The sequence below is a fragment of the Tripterygium wilfordii genome, chromosome 17 (genome assembly GCF_013401445.1).
Source record: "Tripterygium wilfordii isolate XIE 37 chromosome 17, ASM1340144v1, whole genome shotgun sequence".
Classification (NCBI taxonomy): domain Eukaryota; kingdom Viridiplantae; phylum Streptophyta; class Magnoliopsida; order Celastrales; family Celastraceae; genus Tripterygium; species Tripterygium wilfordii.
In genome coordinates, this window is record NC_052248.1 from 1,563,796 (window position 1) to 1,585,477 (window position 21,682).

The 21,682-nt window shown below is 39.3% G+C and overlaps 5 protein-coding genes and 1 pseudogene across 5 annotated transcripts; 4 read left to right on the forward strand and 2 right to left on the reverse strand.

Moving 5' to 3' along the window:
- Positions 1-272: 272 nt before the first annotated feature.
- Positions 273-2,704, forward strand: LOC119982823 (protein RESISTANCE TO PHYTOPHTHORA 1, chloroplastic). The gene is made up of 4 exons (XM_038826397.1): positions 273-647; positions 1,499-1,709; positions 2,062-2,231; positions 2,320-2,704. Exons 1-4 carry the CDS (start codon positions 396-398, stop codon positions 2,344-2,346), a joined length of 660 nt encoding a protein of 219 aa, XP_038682325.1. The 5' UTR covers positions 273-395; the 3' UTR covers positions 2,347-2,704.
- A 481-nt stretch (positions 2,705-3,185) lies between these two features.
- On the reverse strand, positions 3,186-6,035 carry LOC119982552 (transcription termination factor MTERF4, chloroplastic). Its single transcript, XM_038826000.1, has 2 exons — positions 5,901-6,035; positions 3,186-5,047 (listed from the first exon to the last, which is right to left on the reverse strand). The coding sequence occupies exons 1-2, from the start codon at positions 6,017-6,019 to the stop codon at positions 3,457-3,459; spliced, it is 1,710 nt and encodes a 569-aa protein (XP_038681928.1). The 5' UTR covers positions 6,020-6,035; the 3' UTR covers positions 3,186-3,456.
- Positions 6,036-6,150: 115 nt separating this feature from the next.
- On the forward strand, positions 6,151-9,711 carry LOC119982553 (auxin-binding protein T85). Its single transcript, XM_038826001.1, has 5 exons — positions 6,151-6,324; positions 7,038-7,144; positions 7,513-7,716; positions 8,702-8,769; positions 9,442-9,711. The coding sequence occupies exons 1-5, from the start codon at positions 6,249-6,251 to the stop codon at positions 9,551-9,553; spliced, it is 567 nt and encodes a 188-aa protein (XP_038681929.1). The 5' UTR covers positions 6,151-6,248; the 3' UTR covers positions 9,554-9,711.
- A 325-nt stretch (positions 9,712-10,036) lies between these two features.
- LOC119982671 lies at positions 10,037-11,248 on the forward strand (annotated as a pseudogene).
- Positions 11,249-13,334: 2,086 nt separating this feature from the next.
- LOC119982892 (BSD domain-containing protein 1-like) lies at positions 13,335-15,052 on the forward strand. The gene has a single exon (XM_038826483.1). The coding sequence runs from the start codon at positions 13,436-13,438 to the stop codon at positions 14,864-14,866; it is 1,431 nt and encodes a 476-aa protein (XP_038682411.1). The 5' UTR covers positions 13,335-13,435; the 3' UTR covers positions 14,867-15,052.
- Positions 15,053-16,267: 1,215 nt separating this feature from the next.
- Positions 16,268-21,227, reverse strand: LOC119983049 (RNA demethylase ALKBH10B-like). The gene is made up of 7 exons (XM_038826703.1): positions 20,535-21,227; positions 18,939-19,069; positions 18,705-18,822; positions 18,318-18,434; positions 18,105-18,220; positions 17,790-17,944; positions 16,268-17,071 (listed from the first exon to the last, which is right to left on the reverse strand). Exons 1-7 carry the CDS (start codon positions 21,025-21,027, stop codon positions 16,585-16,587), a joined length of 1,617 nt encoding a protein of 538 aa, XP_038682631.1. The 5' UTR covers positions 21,028-21,227; the 3' UTR covers positions 16,268-16,584.
- Between the last annotated feature and the right edge of the window lie 455 nt (positions 21,228-21,682).

Consider the following 21,682-nt stretch of genomic DNA (forward strand, 5'->3'; position numbering starts at 1 on the left):
ATACAATAATTAATTATAATTACCATAAAAATCTTTTATCCCAAATTGTTTTAAAAAAAAGTCTGATAAATGTGGTAGGCCTGGAGGTGTCAAACGCGTTAGCTCAAAACTGTCCATTGATCGAGGTGAACATACGGTGCTAGGTCCGAGCCAACACCTCTTTGCGGGTTCGGCCTGGCTTTTCGGCCCACTTCTAGGTAGACCCAATCATTGTCCTCTTGACTCTTGAGTCTTGAGTAAGAGCATCTTAGGAACACCGAGACTTGGTAAATCCGACGTCGTTTCATTTCTACAAGGCGCGCCATTGCTCCGAATAAGGCCTCACATTCCTTATCTGTTCATCCCTCTTCTCCTACAGACAGCATGAGAATCCATTAAAGACTGTGTCAAGCAACATGAATTCGTTGATCTCAACGTCTCTCTGCAACTTCCAAATTACAGTGTTTCATCCCAGATCGACGTTTGCCAGAAATGGGTTCTACAATCCTCGATCGCGTGACAAAACCTTGAAAATAGTTGCAAATGCCAACGAACTTGATACCCAGACAGTAGAAGAACCCAAAGAGGAGATAAATGAAGAACCCAATGAGTCAATCAATGCCTCAAGCCCATCCGCTGGCCCTGTCATTGACAAAGATATCAAAAAGGTTGGATTTTTATGTGCTTTTTCCTGAACCCTTTTTTGTGATTGCCTAGATTATATAATTAGTGCGTTTTCTTAGTTCTTTTGTTTGATGAGTTCTTTTGGTGATTGTTTTTAGTTCCCGTAATGTAATTGATTCAAGAAGAGACTGGCTTTTGGTTAAGGGTTTTTGGCTCAATAATCAATTTGAATTAGTAGGAAAAAATATCTTATGCCATTGCTAGGGAAGCTTCTCAAAGTAGATATGCAGATAGACATGTACAAACCCACATCAACAAGGCCTCAGTCTAGTCTATGTGATGGTGTAGTGTATTTTATCTATTAGAGTAGGCCTGATTCCAATCCACATTTTTTTTCCGAGTTGATTTCTGTTTCATTGTGAGAATATGTAGAAGCTGAGACATAACCCCCAATGCACAAGGCTCTGGCAGTAGTGGTGGAGTCTCAGAAGGGTAAATGTAAGCAGCCTTTCATCTCCTATGGGGGAGTTTTTTCTTTTCTTTTTTCTTTTCCATTGATGCATTAAGATCTTTTCTTAGACAGGAGATGATTGGGATATGATTTCTGTAAAAATTCCATACCCAATTTCAATTCAGGATACTCCACAGGAACCTAAATGATTAACCCGCAAACTTTTAAGAAAAAATTGTTACTTCTGCAAGTTCTTGAAAGTCACTATGCTAGGGTGCGTGTTTTTTTTTTTTTTGGTTTTCTTGACAAGTTCAAACAAGAATTTCAATTGGATTTAAGCTGAAAAGGTTAATGCAAACTGAGATTGGCTAACATTTTCCCTGAATTGAGTATCTTTTTTACGTGATTCCTCGTGACATTCTATTTTTTTTCGTCTCGTGACAGGTTGTTCAGAAAACTGCTGCAACATTTGCACCAAGGGCTTCTACAGCAACAAAAAACCCCGCTGTGCCTGGAAGTACCTTGTACACTGTTTTCGAGGTTCAAGGCTATGCATCAATGCTGCTCGGTGGAGCTCTGTCTTTCAATCTCTTATTTCCATCAAATGAACCAGATATATGGAGATTAATGGGGATGTGGTCTATTTGGATGTTCAGTGAGTATTCCCCTGATATCTCTCTTCATGTATAATATGCATTTCTAGTCTCTGCATGATTACCTCTAGAGTTGGAAATCTGTAACAACATGAAGGATTTTAGTCTATTTTTGTCCTGAACTGATCAAGTAAAACTTCAGGTGCATTAAAGCGTGCAATCCGCTCCCCCAATCCCTAGAACATAAAATAATCCCGCTCAGAGTTCTTAGAAAGTTTGAAAGAACTTCATTTGCGATCTTTTTTATGAAAAGATCTCAGCAAAATTTGAGGGAAATTACCCTTGAAGCTTTTCTGATCAACTTTTATATATTAATTAGAGCATTTGAAGAACTTCAACTTATGATTTTTGCAGCAATTCCTTCCCTTCGAGCCCGAGACTGCTCCAAGAATGAGAAGGAGGCTCTTAACTATCTATTTCTCCTCATTCCCCTACTCAACATTATAATCCCATTCTTCTGGAAATCCTTTGCAGTTGTCTGGTCTGCAGATACGATAGCATTCTTCGGAATGTACGCATGGAAGGTATACATCATAATTTCAAGGTGTGATTTTCATATTTCTTTGAAAACCAGCTTGTTTATGGAAAAAAAAAATTATTTCTTCTGTGCAGTTTGGATGGCTGCAAAGAACGGAGTAGTGTTGCCGCCTTTCCTTCGGATAAATCAGTTGGCTTATCTTCAAGTGCTTCTTAATCCTATTTTGCATGATGGGGCATAAGATGTGAAATATTTTCAACCCATGCTTGCAAGAACTTGCAGCAATTCAATGGAGCTTTATGACTTAGAGCAGTAGAGCTGCAGGTGACAGTTTATGAATAGTACCAATTAAATGTTTGTTTGTATAAAGTAAATGAAAATCAGTTTTATGTTCCTGCTCGAAAGGGTAAATGACTAGTCGAGAGCTCGTGCAATGTGCCTATAGTCTCAACAATTTTTAATCATTTCGTATCATTATTGATTGAGAATCAATTAATATATTTGTTATCCTTAAAACTACATTAGAAATGTACTCTATTGGACTAATTAATCAATATAATTTTTTTAATATTACTTAACTATTATGTTTTTCATGTGTATAAGCATTTGTATAATGATTATTAAGATTTTTTAATACGGTTCATTTATTCAATAAACTATAATCGTAATCATGCATAATAATTTTTACCTATATAGCTCTACATACATTATTTAATTAGTTAAATAGTTTATAAATATAGAGTTATATTTACAATAATAATAGACTTTTTTTTACTTTATTATTAGTCATGAATCATGACTAAGACATAGGAAGTGCAAGGGATGCTCTGTGTGCTGGAACCTGCTTTCTGCAATACCATTTAATAGAGTCGACAAAGAATCCGCACCCTCCCTTCTCTCTATGGTTATCTCAGCAAGAATGAAGAAAGGTCTGTAAATGCTTCTTACATTCAGAAACAAAGAGCTCGACCATAAAACAAAGTGATTAAAAAACAGCATATGCAAGAATATAATGATGACCATAGAACTGAGACATAAATTTTCAGTGAGTTCATGTTGTAAGCATTCATATATACAAGCTCAAAGCAGCTGCGAGTTTCTTCTCAACTGAGAGTAACTATTACAAATAATAATCATGAAAGCATGCTGGGTGGTTGTGATGAGGTCTACTTGTAGATATTGACATGGTATTGGAATTCCTTCAGTTTAGGAAGGTCTGGAGTCTCGGCCATGAACCACCCATAGTCTGCAGCAGCTGACGACTTCATGTTTTATGCATACTCATCATCACTTTCCTCATAGTCAGAACCTGAATCATCATTTCTTGATTCCATCAGTGAATTCATGTCAAATGATGGCTCAGTTTCTTCATCTTCCATGTCAATAATGTCATAGTTCATTCGTTGCTCAAACTTTTCATCGGAGCAATTGAGAAGCCACGAGAGAGAACATTTTAACCCCCGTTTCGCAACCATCTTATGTCTTGGTTTTGTTGTTGACTCCAGACCATAAGTAAAAAATGCAGGGAAAGTAACCAAATCAACCAATGGCCTTCCCATTTCTTTCTGGAAGTAATCAAAGCTAAGTTTCATAATGCCCTGATTTAAGGCAAGCACTTGGGGACAACCAACGACCATCTTGCTCACTTGCGGTATGGAGAATCCACAATCCTTAAGGAAATCCACATGATTTATCACAGCTGTATTGCTGAGGCTAACAACTTGTGGCATTTTCTCAATAACTTTGCCAAAATCCTCAGAACCCAAATCAATGATTGAATGAAGCAACCTCTGTTGAGCTTGTAGCTTTGGCTTTAAGTCAATTCCTATCATCTCAGGATACTGTGCAACTACAGCAGGAAGTAATTCTTCTCGAACATTAAACTCTAAAAGTGACTCTACATTTGGTTTAATAGTCTCTTGCAATCCAAAACCAAGAATGTGCGGTCGTTTCTCAATTAATCTAGCAACAGCTAACCTTGGAATACCTAAGCTTCCAAGATATTCAACAAAAGGCTTGATCACCCGGCCCACGCGCATCCCTAAAATTTCTGGGTACCTAGTTAAAAGCCCTCCAATTTCTCTTCTTGCTACCCCTATTCCTACCAGATAAGCAACTGATGTGCTCATGGTCCCCTCAAGTTTGAATCCCAACACTTCAGGATATCTTTCAAGAACACGAGGAATATCATTTGGCCTAATATCCATCCCTTGAAGATACTTGACCACTGGAGCAAGGTCGATCACAACACTTGCATGGAGAACTTGTGGGTATCTTCTTAAGAATTCCGTAAAAGTAGATTTCCTAACACCCAATTTCCCAAGATAGTCAAGCACAGGAATCATGTTCTTTTTCACACTACAACCTAGAACAAGGGGGTAGTTGTTAATATCTTCTATTGTGAGCCCTAATTTGTGGAGAAAATCAACACGCTCCCTCATAACCTCAACAGTCACAGGAAGTTCTAACCCATCAAGCTCATCGGGAACAATGCCAATCCCCCGTAAGAAGTCATAAACCCTGGCACGGTTTTCCATTCTATCCTTCTTCATTATTGACAAACTTGGACGGCTATAAAGAGATGACGAGCCTCCTAGCTTCCGACCTAAAGGCACATTTTCTCTCTTGGAAGAAGTTAAATCCACAGAATTAGATTCTCTATGTGCAACAGAGTACCGAGACCTTGTAATCAGCCCAATCTTTCGCCCATAATTACAAGGGATTTTCAGAAATGGTTTAAAATTTAACTGGCATTTGCTGTATACAAGAGGAGGTACCTCTGGATGAACAAGCACAATGACAGGTCTTGTAAGGCCGGTAAAGCTCCTGGTTGTCATAATCTCACACAATGTGGTATTGAATCTGCAAAATAAAAATAATAAGTTACTAGCACCAACTAAAGGTAAACACTTCTCTCATTTAATAATATTAACAAGTGGCAATAACATTAGCGACTTCATTTCAAGTAACTGATGTGTGTGTGTGAGAAAGAGAGGGAGGGATTGAAATTGTGGTATTTTTGTTCTTGAACAGTCAATTAGATCCGGTGTCAGGAACCAAAAAAGGAAATTTGTCATCGTGTTGATGGGGATCTGACTACAAACACAAACAGTTGCAGACAATAAAATCATTTCGAATGAAGGGAAAAAAGGGCCTGGGCCTCTTAATATTTGAAAAGAAATCCTAACATCACTATGGGGCCATGGCCAGTCTTCACATTGCTGATTTTGGCATCAATATGCAAGTTTAACGTTCTTGCTTCATAGACGGACTTCCAGACATCGATTTTTATTTCAGTATCTGACTTGATTTCTTGTTTCAAAAAAAAAATGTAAAGTGTGCATCAAGCATCACCAATTGGTACTGTTGCTCCTGTATGCAAGTGGATAATCACAAACTAAGGCAGTAGAATAAAGAACATAATTCACAAACACAATATCGTGAAACCTCTATTACATAATTAGCAAAATATAAAGGTTACCAAAAACCCAATCAGAGCAGTCTAAAACCCTAAACCCCCATTCCAAACCCTTAATTTCCCAAACAAACAGAAAATTAAGAAAAAATTAGATGATACTAGCACTAAAAATGCAGCTTAGTTGTCACTTTAACTGTTCTTATCCACAATTCTTCTCTCTCACGCTTCTACCTCTTTCACTCGAGCTAAGAACATAAAGCCCCAGTTTCCACAATCAATGAAGGAGAAGAAAAGAACCTGAGCGTAAGGTTTCTCCCCAGACGACGATTGAAGGCAGCCGGAGCAAAAAAGCTCGAGCTGAAGCTCCGTTTCGGGAGGAGGTCAAGGACTCGAGGGGACGGGATATATCTTAGCATAGCAAATAGTTTTTTTTTTATTTTATATTTGTTTTCAGAAAATTGACAGAAAAAGAGTCTGTTTTACGGTTTTACCCCTAACCAAAATCTGTTTATGTGCAAACCAAACAAGGCCTCGCTTAATTCGTATTATCAATTAATTAAAACCATACTCTCCATTTCTCTGGTTTCTTCGCTTCGTTAAAATCTTTTATCGAATGAAGAGTTACCAGTAAACCTGAGTGGGAAGATGGCATGGACTTGGCTCATTTTCTTCTTCTCTTCGCTTGTGGTTTCTGCAACCGCTTCTCACTGTTCAATCCAGGGTTAGTTCCTTCTACTCTCACCCTCAATTGCATTCGAGTTTACTCAAATTTAGTTTCTGAGTTTTTATTTTTCGTGTTCTTGTTCTCTGTCGAAGACTTCGTCTAAGCATGTTATTTTGGATGTGTGATTTGTGTTGGATTGTTCATATTTAAACACAATTGTTTTTTTTTTTCCCCATTTTATGGCTTGTTTCACGCAGATGGATTATTCGCAGTGTGGGATGTAATTTTGTGTTTTCGATGCTTGACATTCAAGATTTTTAGTGATAATTAACTATGGCTTCCAGAAAGAGGTTGATGATGTGGGCTACCAGCTTATGAATCTCCTTTGCTTGCACAATTAATGAGTGAAAGAGTTTAGATGTTTTCAGATGCTATATTGGTGGATTAGGGTTTATGATGTGCTGTTGGTTTAATTTAGTGCTTCAATTTATTTTCAGGATTGAAATGCTGATTAAGTATTGACTCTTTTCTATCTTCATCTATGGATTTAATTTAATAACCACATTGAAATTTTGTGCCGCTGCTTTGTGACTTTGGCTTTCAATTGAGATAATGGTGGCCTCAGGACCTTATAAGCCACTAAATGGAGAAACAATAGAAATAGCTTACTTTATTCAGTTAGAGATTCTTTGACCCCTTACAGCCATACCTAAATTATGATGATAGTTGCTTTCTTACTCTCATTGAGTTTTTCTTGGGTACTGATGTAGGCCTGCCACTTGTGAGGAATATAAGTGAAATTCCACAGGATAACTATGGAAGACAAGGCCTGTCCCATATAACTGTTGCAGGTTCAGTCTTACATGGGATGAAAGAGGTATCTGACCTACTGTTACTCTACGAGAATTTCTGTCCTTTTCTTTGAGTTGATTCAGAATTTATTTCCCTTATGAGTTCCTGGGTTTATGATCAGCGGAAAAATTTAGAACTCATATGGAGATACTCAATAACATATAGGTGATCACTAGGAGCTTTATATGGCTGGTCATATGTCACTAGGAGATTAAATTCCCTCATGATTCTTTAAATTTGGTGGCAGTCTTAGTATTATGATAATAAGCTCTTGAAGTTTCTGATAACTGTTTTGATAATACATGTCCTTTTCTACAAGGGATATAATTATGTTGGCAATGCTTCTTTGCCCTTTAGTAGATAATGATTGATATGCTTTGTGGGATTTCCTAGGTTGAAGTATGGCTTCAAACATTTTCTCCTGGGTCACACACACCTATCCATAGGCACTCCTGTGAAGAAGTTTTTGTTGTCCTAAAGGGAAGTGGTAATCTCTATCTTGCCTCAAGTTCTCACTTGAAGTACCCTGGGACCCCGCAGGAGTATTCCATTTTTGCAAATAGCACATTTCATATCCCTGTGAATGATGCTCACCAGGTAACTATTTTACACGTATTTGCAAATGCATTCTGTACTTCAAATATTTGGGGATTAAGAATACTATGCATTAGTACACAACTGTTTGGCTCATTTCTCTTTTTTGTAGCTCCGACATGAAAATTTTCAACTGTTTACTCCTAGATGCATTGTGCATTGCAAATAATCTTATATGATTTTCTTGCTTCTTATCTTCCATTGGCGATACCCTTGCACCTAGATCGATTAGTCTTCTTTGTTATCTTAACCTTAGTTATTTTATCAGACTTTCTAGTCAACTGTTTCTTTTTCACTACATTGATTTGCTAATAAGTTCTCTCTTAATATGCCAATATTTTGCACTATAGATAAATGCAGGGAGTCTAACAGACCTATAGAATTTACCCGAGGGTTTCTTTTAGTCATATAGAAGATCAGCTCTTGTAGGTTTTAATATCTTAATAATTACTGAAGCAACGGAACGTAAAGAGTTGGGTGCTTGTGACCCTCATCTTCTAAATCCTGGGAGGGTGTTTTGCTCTTGATGCTCAATGCTGTTTCTGGCAATTGGTTCATTTGGTGGAGATGTTATTTCTGTCAATTGTGGTTAGGCAATGTGTAACTGATGCAAGTTCATAGCATAAGGTGCTGCTGAAGTATTGCAGGTGAAGATTTTGGCAACTGACAAATATACTGCTTTTAACATGAAAAATAGAGGCAAAAAAACCGATATTATTGAGAAAGAATAACAACTGCTGTTTTTCATGTTGTTGAACATCAGCCCTTGTTTACTTCTAATTCCTTGCCATGTAGGTATTCAGAAGCTCTCATATAGTGGGTCTAGAATTGCACTGCATCTATATCATTTTGGTTCATCCACTAATATAGGTTGTAGGCTAAGTTAATTTCTCACTGCAGTGACACATTTGGAGTTGGTTAAGTGTTCTTGCAACCGCTCTGTAGTTAGTGTTCCTTGGTAGTTGATAATTTACTATTGTGGTTGCAGGTGTGGAATACTAATGAACACGAGGATTTGCAAATGCTTGTCATAATATCTCGTCCTCCCGTCAAAGTGTACGTAATTTCTTCTTTAAATCCTTTTGCATTGCTATACTTTCCATTAATGTGCTGCTACCTGAGTAACTAGTTCAGACTTTTGGTTAAAAAATTACATCTCCCCAGTTATCAATTATGCTTTGCCAGTCACTGCCCTATTCAATTCCATTTTGTAACAACAATAGGTAATCCGTATCTCAAAGTCTCAAACCCAAAATACCCTGTGGCCTGGAATATTTACCATAAGTTTTGGCTCCTCATCCTTTGTCCTCTAGTTATTTTATCCAACTTACTTTCTTCCTGTTTTTTCGCCCTCATTTTTCCAATGATGCATGTCGTATACTTTTTTGGAGCATTGGGAATATATATCCATATGTAATATTTCTTTATAGTTTCTGTTGTCAAAAACTCATCCACTTTGGCAAATGTTTTAAAATCCTCTATTTGTTTGTCATTGGTGAAAATGGTATGGTAGGCTTCTGGAGGCTATTGTTTACTGCTCTAACACTAAACAGAGGCCTTGTTTGACCGTTCTCCGACCCAACCTTTTAATACCCATGAAAGTAGTAGCCCAGATTTATTCTAAATTGATGGTTAGGCTTTGTGAATACTCATTGCTGCAGAGTACAAATAAGATGTCTCTTCTCCATGTCATTTTTAAAAATAATCTCCATCTTCATTTGGTTCCAGGTTCATATATGATGACTGGTTCATGCCTCACACTGCTGCCAAGTTGAAGTTCCCTTACTATTGGGATGAACAATGCCTGAAACACGAAGCACCTCCAAAAGATGAGCTCTAACCTTTACAACTTCTTCATATCTTGTACTGTGCAAAATCTCTGACCTCTGATGTGGATATTGCATGCTTGATGTAAGACCTACATTCGCTACTTTTACTTTGAGTATAGAAATTGAATGGGAGAAAAGCCTATGAACTACCCAAGTGTTTTCTTTTCCACGCCCTTGTACGCTGGTTTGTATATTGGGTACCAAGTACCAACTTCTATTGGTGTTTGTGTGGTAGTTCTTTTGTGCTCCGAAGAATCTTCTCTTCCGCACAATCTCACAAACCTCATTCCATACCCCTCTCACACACACATGAACATAATGTTTATCAATCAATCATTAGTTTCCTCCTAAACCTTCTCTTAACCAGCCTAACAATGGCTGCAACACCTACTCTCTATCTCCCCTCTCTTCATCTCCCCTAATCACCTCCCAACACTCTCCTACCTTTTTCACCCAATAAGGGCAGGATGGCCTTGGCCTTTTGAACTTTAATAATCGACTCCCCATCCCTCCTTGGCCTCCTGTCCCTCCTCCTCCTAAGCACCCCTACCTCTACCTCCACCCACACCATCACCGCCGCCAATGGAGTCCGCCTTGGCATTATTCGAAAACCCACCTCCCCAAACCTCCCTGTATTCCGTGAAGCCCCTGCATACCGCAATGCGGACTCCTGCAATGTTACACATAAAATCCACATCACAATGACCCTCGATGCCAATTACATCCGGGGCACAATGCCCGTAGTCCTCTCAATCCTCCAACACTCAACGTGCCCGGAAAACATGGAGTTCCACTTCCTCTGGTCCCGCTACGAACTCGACGTCTTCTCCAGCATCAAATCCACCTTCCCTTACCTCAGTTTCAACGTCTACCTATTCGATTCCAACCGGGTCCGTGGCAAAATCTCGAAATCAATTCGTCAAGCACTCGATCAACCACTCAATTACGCCCGAATCTACTTGGCCGACATAATCCCCGCCGACGTAAAACGGGTCATATATCTGGACTCGGATCTAGTACTCGTCGACGACATAGAAAAACTCTGGGAAGTCGATTTGGAAGACAAAGTGTTAGCGGCACCAGAGTACTGTAACGCGAATTTCACCAAATACTTTACGGGCATGTTTTGGGCAGACAAAAAATTGGCAAAAACATTTAATGGGAGGAAGCCATGTTACTTCAATACAGGGGTTATGGTGGTGGATGTAGAGAAGTGGAGAGAAGGAGGGTATAGAGATAAGGTAGAGGTGTGGATGGGGGTACAGAAGCAGAAGAGAATATACCATCTGGGTTCACTGCACCTTTTTTGCTGGTTTTGGCTGGGAATATAAAGGGAGTGAATCATAGATGGAACCAGCATGGATTGGGTGGAGATAATATTGAAGGGAAATGCAGGAGTTTACATCCTGAGCCTATTAGTTTGATTCATTGGAGTGGGAAGGGGAAACCTTGGTTAAGGCTTGATTCAAGGAAGCCTTGCACAGTTGATCATCTTTGGGCTCCTTATGATCTTTACCTTTCATCAATACACTCATTGGAAGAATGAAGAAAGATGGTTAAGAGAGCGAGAGACAGAGAGAGTTGTGGATGGGGGAGACAAATCTAAGAGAGAGAGAAAAAACAAAAGAGAGCCAAAAATTATTGGATCATTCTTTTTGGGTTCAAAAGAAGAGATTTTTCAGAAAATGGAATTGAATGTGGGGGAGAGAAACAGAGAGGGAGGGGGTTAAGGGAGGGATTCATCAATTGTAGAGCGTGGATGGATTGATAATTCTAATGAATTTACAGAGAGAATGTTTGTCTATTGGAAATGAAAGATCGATTGATTTTTTTGTTGTTTATTATTGGGCACAATGAAAGATTGCATGGATGAAATATTCTGGGATTTTATAAACCACTGGGATTATCCGATATGAACTTAAACTCGGGCTGTCATGTCCGTGTGCATACGTTTCTCACCTAATGACATGATAAATTGGGTTAAACCTTAACCCGTGGTCACAAAAGGTATTACTCCCCGGAAAATCAAGCTCAAGATATCTTGAGTCCATAAGGTTTGGCCCGGAGAGATTAAAAAAAAGAAGTTTAGCAAATTGAAGATTGTTTTAGCTCTCAATTTTAGCTCAGCATATATTTCAACTTTCAAGTAACTTTTATTTCAAGCAGGCAAACCCCGATATTCAATTACAAACTAACCATTATATATTCAACAACAAGATCATCATCAAAGCCTTTGACCAGGCTCCAAGCTGACACTTCTGTTCATTGCTTCCCTTTTACTTCTGATGAATGCATCTGATTTTTCATTAATATTTGAATCTACACTCCAATGCCTCGGAATCACCCTAGCTACAGCTGCCGGCTCCGTCGCGACATTTTCACTTGCTTTGCTCTTTCCCTTTCTCTTGGCCTTCTCTTGATCCTCTGCTGCACTATCCAGCATAAAACTAACAACCTTTTTTGGTCCTCTTATTCTGATCTCTTGATGAACACTGGAAGTAGCATTTGAAACACCATTCACTGCTTGTTCTTCAGATTGCTTAGAAAACACTGGAATTTCAGCGTCAGACCCTGAAGAGGCCATGATCACTCTCCTAATGCTTCTGGGAAACAGGCTCTCCATGGTGAAATTGAAGAGCCTATGACAAATCCCAAAAGCCTCAAACTGGGTCTCTTTCTTCTGCATGATTTTGCTTGCAAATGAACAAAAGCCACTTGTGCAAGAAAAACAAAAGGAAGAACCACATATATAGAAATATGTATATTTGTATGAAAATTACTGTTTGTTTTGTGGGTTTTGATTTCCATTTGTGATGATTCTATGCTTGAAAGAGATGGAACGTGAGTTTCATGGAAGCATATGTCATCTACTTTTGGGTCTGTGATTCCTTCTCTGGTGGTGCAGTACAAAAGCAAAAGCTAGGATGTGAAAATTCAACCATTTTAATATGTAAGATTGAGAATATTACCCATTGTTAAGCCAAGTAGCTAGTGGAATTCCACCTTGCTTAAAGTTTGTCCTATTCCCTCTCACAAGATTTTTCATAATCTAGATTGAGAGTGGGGCCATGGACATCAAACAAAAGTTATGTGAACGGTTTTTGATGTCCTAATTTGACACACTAATAATCCTTTGGTCTTAATTAACTAATGCTATTACATTCAGTGTGTAGATGCTCAAATCTACAATTGAAGAAAAATCAAAAGAAGTCGATGTGGGCCAACAATAATTCTACAAAAGAAAGAGAATGTGATAGATGAAAAGCTCTTGACATCGATGGGTTATCGATCGAGAAAGTTCTGACGGTTAAATCAATGAGGCAATTGGCCTGAAAACAATATAGGTGGATGCAATGTGAGGATTGAGGACTGTGACTTTGTTGTGTACAATATTCATAAAAGGTGAAGTTGTTACTCAAAACGAGCTATTAACTGTTGAGCCTAAGTATTTTTTTATCGAGATTGTTTCAATATGACCCTACATAATATATCAATCGTACGAATGTGTTTGTTGGTTTGTTTGCTTTTTTTAGATTTCTTTAGAGCTTAAACTTATTGATCCCATCATTGTACTATAGTTGCTTAAAATTGGAACATAGGTAACTTTACATTTCAATATTCTAAATTTCTAATGTTTCATATCCAAATCATAAATCTAAAATCAAGAACCGACCGGTCGATCCCGGTCTATCAAAAATCTGCTTGGTTTGACCGCAAACCGGCCTGCAATTGACCATTGACCACACCCACTCTCTGGGGGCGCACTCTACATTGTGCGTGTTTTAGTAGAATGCAGCGTATCGTAAGCCTATGAAGTTTCTTCCAAACTCTGTTGATTGAAATTCCCAGTCGATTAACCTTGAAAGAAGCTTCAGCGTTTTTTCCCCTCTATAATGGATTTCTTCAAATCCGTTTTCTCGGACGATCCAGATCCTCCGCCAGCCAAACAAGAATCAGATTCTCCCCGAAATGAAGTTCATCAAGGAAGCCCAGATGCCGACCCTCAACGAACCAATCCGGATTCCAGCGACAGTGGTTCTGGAGCGTGGAGCTTCGGGGGTCTGTTCAAAACCATATCCACCAAATCCGAATCAGTCTTGGAGACATACCGTCGCGATCTCAAGGAATTCGGATCGGGTCTAAGGAAGGAGATCGAGGTTGCCCAGGGTTCGCTCGAGAACGTGAGTCATAAAATTGACGAAATTGGGAGCAACGTTTGGAAAGAGACGACCCAGATCATCTCACAAGGTAAGGACGCAATCCTCTCTGCTGATCACGAATCTGATTCTTCGGATTACAATAATAGTGATAGGAATAGTAGTAACAAAAAGTATAGTCGTTTCGATGCACAAGTTCGCGCGATTCAGGGCGATGCGAGCACGTATTGCGATGAGCCTGAGGATTTGGATGACTATAACAAGTGGATATTAGGGTTTGATTTGAAGGAGAAGAGTGAGGACATGGAGAGCTTGTTTGAGGAGAATGGGGCAATGGAGAGTATATATAAGAGGGTTGTTCCAAGTAGTGTGGATCATGAGACATTCTGGTGTAGGTATTACTATAGGGTGTATAGGCTTGAGCAAGTTGATCATTTGAGAGCTATTATGGTGAAGAGAGCGACGGAAGAGGAGGATTTGAGTTGGGATGTTGATGATGAGGAATTTGAGGAGGAGAGCACTGGGTTGTCTAAACCTAATTCCAAGGCTAAAGAGGAGGTGGGTAGTAAATATTCTGGTGAACTTTTGAAAGAGGAGGCATTGCAGGGTGTTAGTTCTGGGGATTCTAATGAGATGCAAGAGAAGGTTAAGCCAGAAAAAGAGACTAATGTGGTACCCGAAGGCGAAATATTGGAGAATAGAAATTCTGAGCAAATTGTGAAGGAGGTTTCTGTTCAGGAATCTGACAAGAAAGAAGACGACATATCCGAAGTGGACAAAGAGGGTAAAGGAAGTGTTGATGGATCTAACAATGAAAATTTTGATGATAAGAAGATGAATTTGGATAAGAGTAATGAAGGTGATGTGTCTAAATCAGATGAGAAAGTGGCTTTGGAAGGGAAGGGTGATGCTGGAGAATCTGTGAAAGACGGTGATTCTTCATTGACATCCGCTCATGAGGAAGAAGACCTCGGTTGGGATGAGATTGAGGATCTTAGCAGCATCGAGGAAAAGGATGATAGAAAAGTGAGTCATGGTGGGAGCCCTAATAGAGCTGATCTTCGAAAACGACTGAGCACTGCAGAAGACGATGAAGACTTGAGTTGGGATATTGAAGAAGATGATGAGCCAGTGAAAGCTCAAGGCTACCTAAGTGCTCTTGTATAACTTACCAAATCCTGCTATCTTTTCTTCCACAATTCTTGCATTAAGTGTTACATGGTGTCGTTTACTTGTTTCTTCCAAGTGCAAATATGTTCTGTGATTGTGTACAAGTGGGAAATAAGATCTTCTGTTCTCACTAATTTGTAGATTCTTCAAAAGATGTGCAATATGCATTTATTTGTTGATTCTCTGGGGTCTTGGTTGTCATCTTAACATGATTTGTTGAAAAACCCTGCGAGATTCTTCTTCCTTAGTGAAGCCTGGAATCTATGACTAGCAAAATGTAGTTTTCATTTTCCACTTCCATGGCAAAGCATATAATCTCTTGGTAGCTAAGCTTCATTGCAGGGGACTATTCAGAGAGAGAAATGCATTATCCGAAGCATCCACTCTAAGATCAGTTGGAATTTTTTTTGAATTATTGGGCACAATCCAAGATATCCTTGTTATAACAATCCATATCAAAATGCAACTCCATGTGCAGCCACTCATTAAATTCTGGCATTATCGTCTGCAGTCCATATTATATATAAAGCCTCTTAAGTAATATGCTTTCGATATATTAACTTTTGGGAATCCCTGCTATCAGGCCACTTTTGAGTTGTGACAAGTCGGCTGCCGTAGCTGCTACAATTCTGGTTGGGGGATGTTAAATTGGCTTGTACAGTGTACACCCTCCACATATGCTCAACCCAATCAATTGTCAACTGAGTCACATCTCGTTTGCCTTCAAAGGTTATTGAGTGCCCTATAGATATATGTTTTGATTTGCTAGATGGGTGGTTATCGCAAATACATGAGGTTGCAAGTTTAACTCTCATGCCTAGCAGTTTTAGCATTATTTTATTTTCCACACAGGTTTCGGTCCGGTCCGGCCTTTCCGGTCATCGGCATGGAGCGAGTTGAGTTGGTAATCCAAGTTTAGAGCTAGCCTAGTTATCCGGTGAGTATGTTAGACTAGGAATCTCGGTTAAAAAAAAAAAAAAAAAAGCTATCGCAATTGGCTATGTAGAACCTAACACCATGGTGAGCTAGGCATTTGCAGTTGAGTCGTGGAATCATGGTAGCCTATAGAATAATACTTGGCAGGAAATGTTGTAGAATATATTCTGGTTTGTCCTCTTTATCTTCTGTGTTGGATCTTCCGAACTCAAAACTATTACTTACACACACCAAATTACCCTAAGATAACTCAAGAGAAGAAGGGGAAAAGCTTTTTTCGTGTTCACATGTTAATATTTTCCTGTGGTTAGTATTAGATAGAACACAAGTCAAGGAACTCAAAACCACAACACAAGCATCCCTTCAAGGCAATGGCAGCAGGTAGCTTCCAACCACTTCCTGTTAAGGCGATGCGAAACTTGCTAAAAAGAAATTTCACAGATTCACATGATGAAATAGGAATCAAAGAAATGCAAGCAAAATACTAAATATCCTTGTCTAAAAGACAACTAATATAAATTGATTAATACGAAATTCGTCCTCTTTTAAAGCTATAATTCACAATCCTCATACTTAACAGCGCGATCAGCTCCCTCGGAAGCCTTGGGGAGATGGGAATGCATGAAACACTACTTCTACTGAGAAGAACGAACCTAGGAAAAAAAACTTCAACTTGCTTGAACACAAAGCTCTCTTGAGCAAGAAGTAAACAGGGAAGTATACCTTTGGCAATAAATATATCGCATTGTCCCTCGAGCAGTTTTAATGCTAACTCAACATCATTGTTCCTTCAAAACACTGGTGCCTGGTTCAGAAGTGGATTCTGCCATATGTGTTTCAGCTGAAGAGGGCAATGCAAGAAGTCGACCTCTTTGGGCACGAGGAGGGAGATGCTTTGCAGGTTTTCTTGATCCCACAGTCCAGGGTAAGAAAACCCCAGTACCTCCATTAGGCATTCTTTTAGGGCTACACATCATAGGGCGTGCAGGAGCCAACATGACCACAGGGGCACGAACAATTCCCCATTTTCCCATCGCGTCCATTGCTTCATAGCCAATGGAGACTCCATTTGGCATTGCATAAGGGCTTGTGAGGCCAGGCTGCCAGAGAGTCATTGCACCTGCCATGGGAGTAGTAGGAGGTGAACGGTCATGGTTGGAGTCTGGTCGAATTCGGAAGAATGTGAGGCTGACTCTTCTGTTGGAAGATGGGCATATGACATGCCTCGCCATGTCAGCACTATTTCCCCTCATGACTAAAAGAGACCTGCAAAATTGTACAGGATCGCAATCACAAATCAGCTTCTCAATTGGGTTCAGTAGTAATGGGGGGCATATAATGGACTGCACATAAAAGAACTATAATGCAATACAAGCCACTTCCAGTGGTACTGTTAATTGTGAGAACACATCAAAAGAATCTCTGTATCAAAACATAATGGTCAGCATATTGTCACAATAATGCAGAATACACTTACAACTGAAACGGTCATAAAAATGCACTGAACCATTTCCAGACATTCAGCCCCATTTATTCTTGTGAAAAGCTTGAGCAGAATATTAATAAGGCCGCCGTCTTCTTCAGAATCTCTTCTCATGTAAACCTTTTTGGCAATAATAGAGACTAACTTCTCTACTTGAGAAGTTCTTTAAGGTCAAATCCAAGTTACGTTCATGGATTCGTGAGCCCCAACTCAAAAGAACGTAAATATGCTCAGTGTAGTATGTAACTAGTCAGATGCTAGGAGACTATCAGTGACGTCCGTTATTTCCTGTAGCTATATGCCCAGCAAAGTCCATTCTACTTTCACAGGCAAAAATTTTGGAGTAAACTTGTCATCTTCCATTTTTATTATTTTATGTCATCTTTCCATGGTTACTTACGGTTCTCTTTCGAGTTCAAACATCACGGCCTTGAGGCTGCCAATTTTTGTTGTTCTGTAACTTTCAATTGTGTAAATACTACTCAGAAATTTAGTGTGTACCCTTCTTTGAGTGAAAGCATGAGTGGCCCTCTATAGTTCCCATCTTTATCGCTCACAATTCTCTGTCCAAAGGCCATGGTTGATTCAGATAGGAGCAGGGTAGCTAAGGGTTGGTCCAAGTGGGGCGGCTTCAGAAAAGGTTGTGAATATTCCCCCTGCACCAAAAGAAAATGAATATATTTATGATGTATCTCTTACCCTATTCATAATTATTCCAACTTACAGTTAGAATGCTCATAACAGAGAATGAAATGTAACCAAATGCAATTTCAAATGTTTTCAAAAAGAATTGACATTTAACAACACAAGGAATACCTCATCAAAGAAGTTGATGATGCAGCCATTTGGTCTTTTGTATTCAGGTATTAATTGCCACTGAATCAGGTGATTGATGACACTTCGGAGAATAGCTGGAATCGGTTCTATGTAACCTAGAAACATAAAAAACATAATCTTAGATTTGCCTTAAAGTTGAGGTAAGTTACGTAGAACAGTTAATAGAAGCAAAACATATAGAAGTATATTTACCAGTCTGGTTGTTACTTGCAGCTTCCTCTTTTACATGTCCAAATATTGGAACCCCAAGCTGAATAAGCTCTCTCTTGTTTCCCTTCACCTCCTTGTTAAACAAGATAAACGTCTCACCTGTATTTCAAATCAAGGAATGTGCAATGTTATGAACAAAAACTCACCAATTCTTGCCTTAATGATTGTTCCAATGCAAGCCAGACACTTGTATTTCATTTCAAGGAATATGCAATTTCTACCATGGAATAATTTAAGATTAGTTATTTTTTGAAATGACGGAAAATGGAATTGTTATAGTGTTGAAAAATAACAAAGAAAAAAAACTCTGGCAACCTCACAAACAAACAAAAGGGTTGAGAGGGAAAACAGTCCAAGTGAGACGGCCACCTAAGAGTTCTCCCTTCTGGCCAGCAGCCCGGAGTTCATTGACAAAGTCAGTCAATTTAGACAGCTCTGAGTCAGTGAATATTTCCTCATACAACTTAAGACCTTTCACAACATTCACCTGCCATTGGCAACAATTGGTCAATTAGTAACAGCCAGCCACATTTATATAATCATTAAAACAAAATATGAATTTCGTCACATGTGCATAAAAAATGAGAAAAAAAAAGAACTTGCATTATGTCCCTTCACTTGCTCCTTAGCTGTAAAACCTTTTGTCAACTTGATTTGTGCAGCTCTCCCCTCACAGCTTTCATGGTTGGAACATATGTCAATAGGTTCAGTGCTGGACTGCACCTCATGAGATCCTGCATTAAAAAAAAACATAAATATTTAAAAAAGGAAAAGAAAAAGGCAAAACGACAATTAAAATGTGAGCCAAATCAGCAATGGTTGGAGAAAAAACAATTTGTAGTCATCATTTTGTTTTTGTTTATGTATAATTCTATTCTACATTCCTAGATGGGCCCCTTTCGTTAGAATTCAGACAAATCTGTGTTGCTTTCGTGACCAAGCCGTTAGTCTCGAACGTGCACCAAACACGTCCTACCCAAAAAGAATGCAGACATCACTCCAACTAACTTTTGATCCGAATATAGAATTGGCATATCCGCCTACCCAAACATAAAAGTCTCTCCACGTTCATTGGATCGCCCACCCGCCGGTTTTTACCCGGCAACTCGTTCCGGTCAAATGAGTCCGCCTACCTCGAGTCAATATAAAAACTAAATTGCTTTGGGATTTGCACCCCAAAAACGATCGTCAAACCCAACAAAACCAAACCCAGTCCCGTGACGTCAAGTTAAGATCAGACAGTTGTAATGATCCACGCCGCCCAATAATGATGAAATCATTGCACACATCACGAGGCGCTTGCATCAACGTCAGGGGATTCGTTAATTCCGAAACTAGCTGTAATATCGACCGCAAATAACCTTTTCGCCACCTCGAAATACTCAAAATCTCCCCAATTTATATTTCGAAAAATATCCACCTAATTTTAGTATTTTTGCAGTTCTTACCTTTTTTATTTTCCGGAAAAATGAATATAACAGTTAATTTTTGGAGAAAAAAGGGGTAAGGATGAAAAATTATTTTAGTATTTTGGCAGTTCTGACCTTTTTTATTTTTGGAAAAAATGAATATAACAGGTAATTTTTGGAAAAAAGGGGTAAGGATGAGAAATTAATCAAAATGTTCAATAAAGCGATCAAACCGTCAAAACGACATCTGCTATTATCTAATAGAACGTTGAATTCAAAGTCAGGAAATTTGCAAACTAAGATTGAATCCCGATCTAGTGGAGAAAAACATGGTTCAGTTCTGTTTGTTTCCTGAGAAAATTCGGGAAAATATCATAACAATTTTGAAAACTATACATGACAATGAAAAATACATAAATAAAAACCTCACCTGCTCTGTTTAACACTTCAGGAAATGTCAGATTCAAAAGCATTAATCATTCTGTTTCAATCATCTGAAAATAATTCAGGACTCAATATCTACTTAGCCAGATTCAAAACCGAATCCGGTTAGCCAATCTGCAGACTAAAGAAAAACGTAAATAATTTCTCAGCAGAATCTCAATCCAAATCCAACCCTCCGAAGCCATTTTTCGCCGGAAAAGTCCACAAATTAAAAAGAACAATTTCAAGAATTCCACAGTTCTCTCAACAAAATTGACATGAAAGAGAAAATTCAATGAATCAGACAGAACAATTAGCTAATTAATTACTTTTTTACATTTATGCGAAGACCAGTATTCATACTCACCTGAATCAGTAATTTCACTCCCAGGTGAATCTTCCTCTTGATTATAAACCTCTCCAGAACCATCTTCGCCAGCATTTCCTTCGCTTTCCGTCACTTTCTCGGCAGTTTTTTCTTTCTCATTTTCAAACACCTCTACTTTCTTCAGGTTCTGATCAGGACTCTTCTTCCCAGACACCTGCTTCAGCTCAAGCGCCACATCAGCAATTGAGTGGTACTTCTGCATCTGAAGCACCTGGATCCAGTTCATCCTCCTCCTGTGTATCGCCGAGAACACAGCGTCGTACTCCGATCCCGACTCACTGAGCTGAGCCAGGTGTGCGCATAGCACGTCGATAATCGCGTTTGCCGCCGCGAATTCCCCGCGATACCAGGCTAGGATCGCGTCCTTAGCGAAGGCATCCGACATCACCACCGGTGTCTGCATCGGAACCACAGCCGGCATCAACGGAGGAGCTCGATCCGCCGGCGCGGCAGGCACTGGTGCCATCGGCATCGCGAGTAAAGTCGACTCACCACCGATATTTTGATACTATAAATCTCCGAAATTTCGGGTTTCAAAGCCTTGGCTATAACTTGTCGGGCGAGATTTCGGCGAAATATATCAAGCTGTTTCGAGAGGAGCGAGAGCGATTGCTGGAGGAGGAGGGGGAGAGCGAGTGTTTGGCACACACGAGGGTCTTGCGGCTGCACAGTGTATGGGGGGACTATATATATTGGTGGCACGCTCCGTACCGCTGGTGCCCGAGTGCATACGTGGCAAAATAAGAGAAGTTGACGTGGCAAATTGGAAATGTAGGTCTAAAAACGGAAGGGGCAGTTTCTTTGTATGACCGTCGGATCTGTTTTTTAAAATTAAAAAATAATATGGATTCCACACTGTTAAACATATCGTACGACATTACACGAAATTCCATGGGTTGTCTGCAGTTCTACTGCAGGGGCTCCGAACCCGTCTAAAATCTGATTAGGAAAGGTTTTAGAAATTTTGAGGGGTTGGTCGAATTACCTAAATGGGCTTGGCCAGTACATATATGGCACGATGTGATAAGTAAAAGTTGTCACAGAAGGAGAAACTGGAAAAGAAAGTTATGGGTATTTTTAGGTCATTGAGCCTCTATTGGTGTAGAAATTGCACATTTAGAATGCGA

Bases quoted from the DNA above. Each gene is read 5' to 3' on its own strand.
- LOC119982823 (XM_038826397.1), top strand. From the start codon at position 396: ATGAATTCGTTGATCTCAACGTCTCTCTGCAACTTCCAAATTACAGTG. The intron at 1,710-2,061 runs GTGAGTATTCCC...TGATTTTTGCAG, and splicing joins GTGGTCTATTTGGATGTTCA to CAATTCCTTCCCTTCGAGCC. The intron at 2,232-2,319 runs GTATACATCATA...TCTTCTGTGCAG, and splicing joins TCGGAATGTACGCATGGAAG to TTTGGATGGCTGCAAAGAAC.
- LOC119982552 (XM_038826000.1), bottom strand. From the start codon at position 6,019: ATGCTAAGATATATCCCGTCCCCTCGAGTCCTTGACCTCCTCCCGAAA. The intron at 5,048-5,900 runs GTTCTTTTCTTC...TTTATTTTGCAG, and splicing joins GGGAGAAACCTTACGCTCAG to ATTCAATACCACATTGTGTG.
- LOC119982553 (XM_038826001.1), top strand. From the start codon at position 6,249: ATGGCATGGACTTGGCTCATTTTCTTCTTCTCTTCGCTTGTGGTTTCT. The intron at 6,325-7,037 runs GTTAGTTCCTTC...GTACTGATGTAG, and splicing joins TTCTCACTGTTCAATCCAGG to GCCTGCCACTTGTGAGGAAT. The intron at 8,770-9,441 runs GTACGTAATTTC...ATTTGGTTCCAG, and splicing joins TCTCGTCCTCCCGTCAAAGT to GTTCATATATGATGACTGGT.
- LOC119982892 (XM_038826483.1), top strand. From the start codon at position 13,436: ATGGATTTCTTCAAATCCGTTTTCTCGGACGATCCAGATCCTCCGCCA.
- LOC119983049 (XM_038826703.1), bottom strand. From the start codon at position 21,027: ATGCCGATGGCACCAGTGCCTGCCGCGCCGGCGGATCGAGCTCCTCCG. The intron at 18,823-18,938 runs GCAAGTTCTTTT...TGCCAATGGCAG, and splicing joins AGCAAGTGAAGGGACATAAT to GTGAATGTTGTGAAAGGTCT. The intron at 18,435-18,704 runs GTGGCCGTCTCA...TTTGAAATACAG, and splicing joins CCAGAAGGGAGAACTCTTAG to GTGAGACGTTTATCTTGTTT.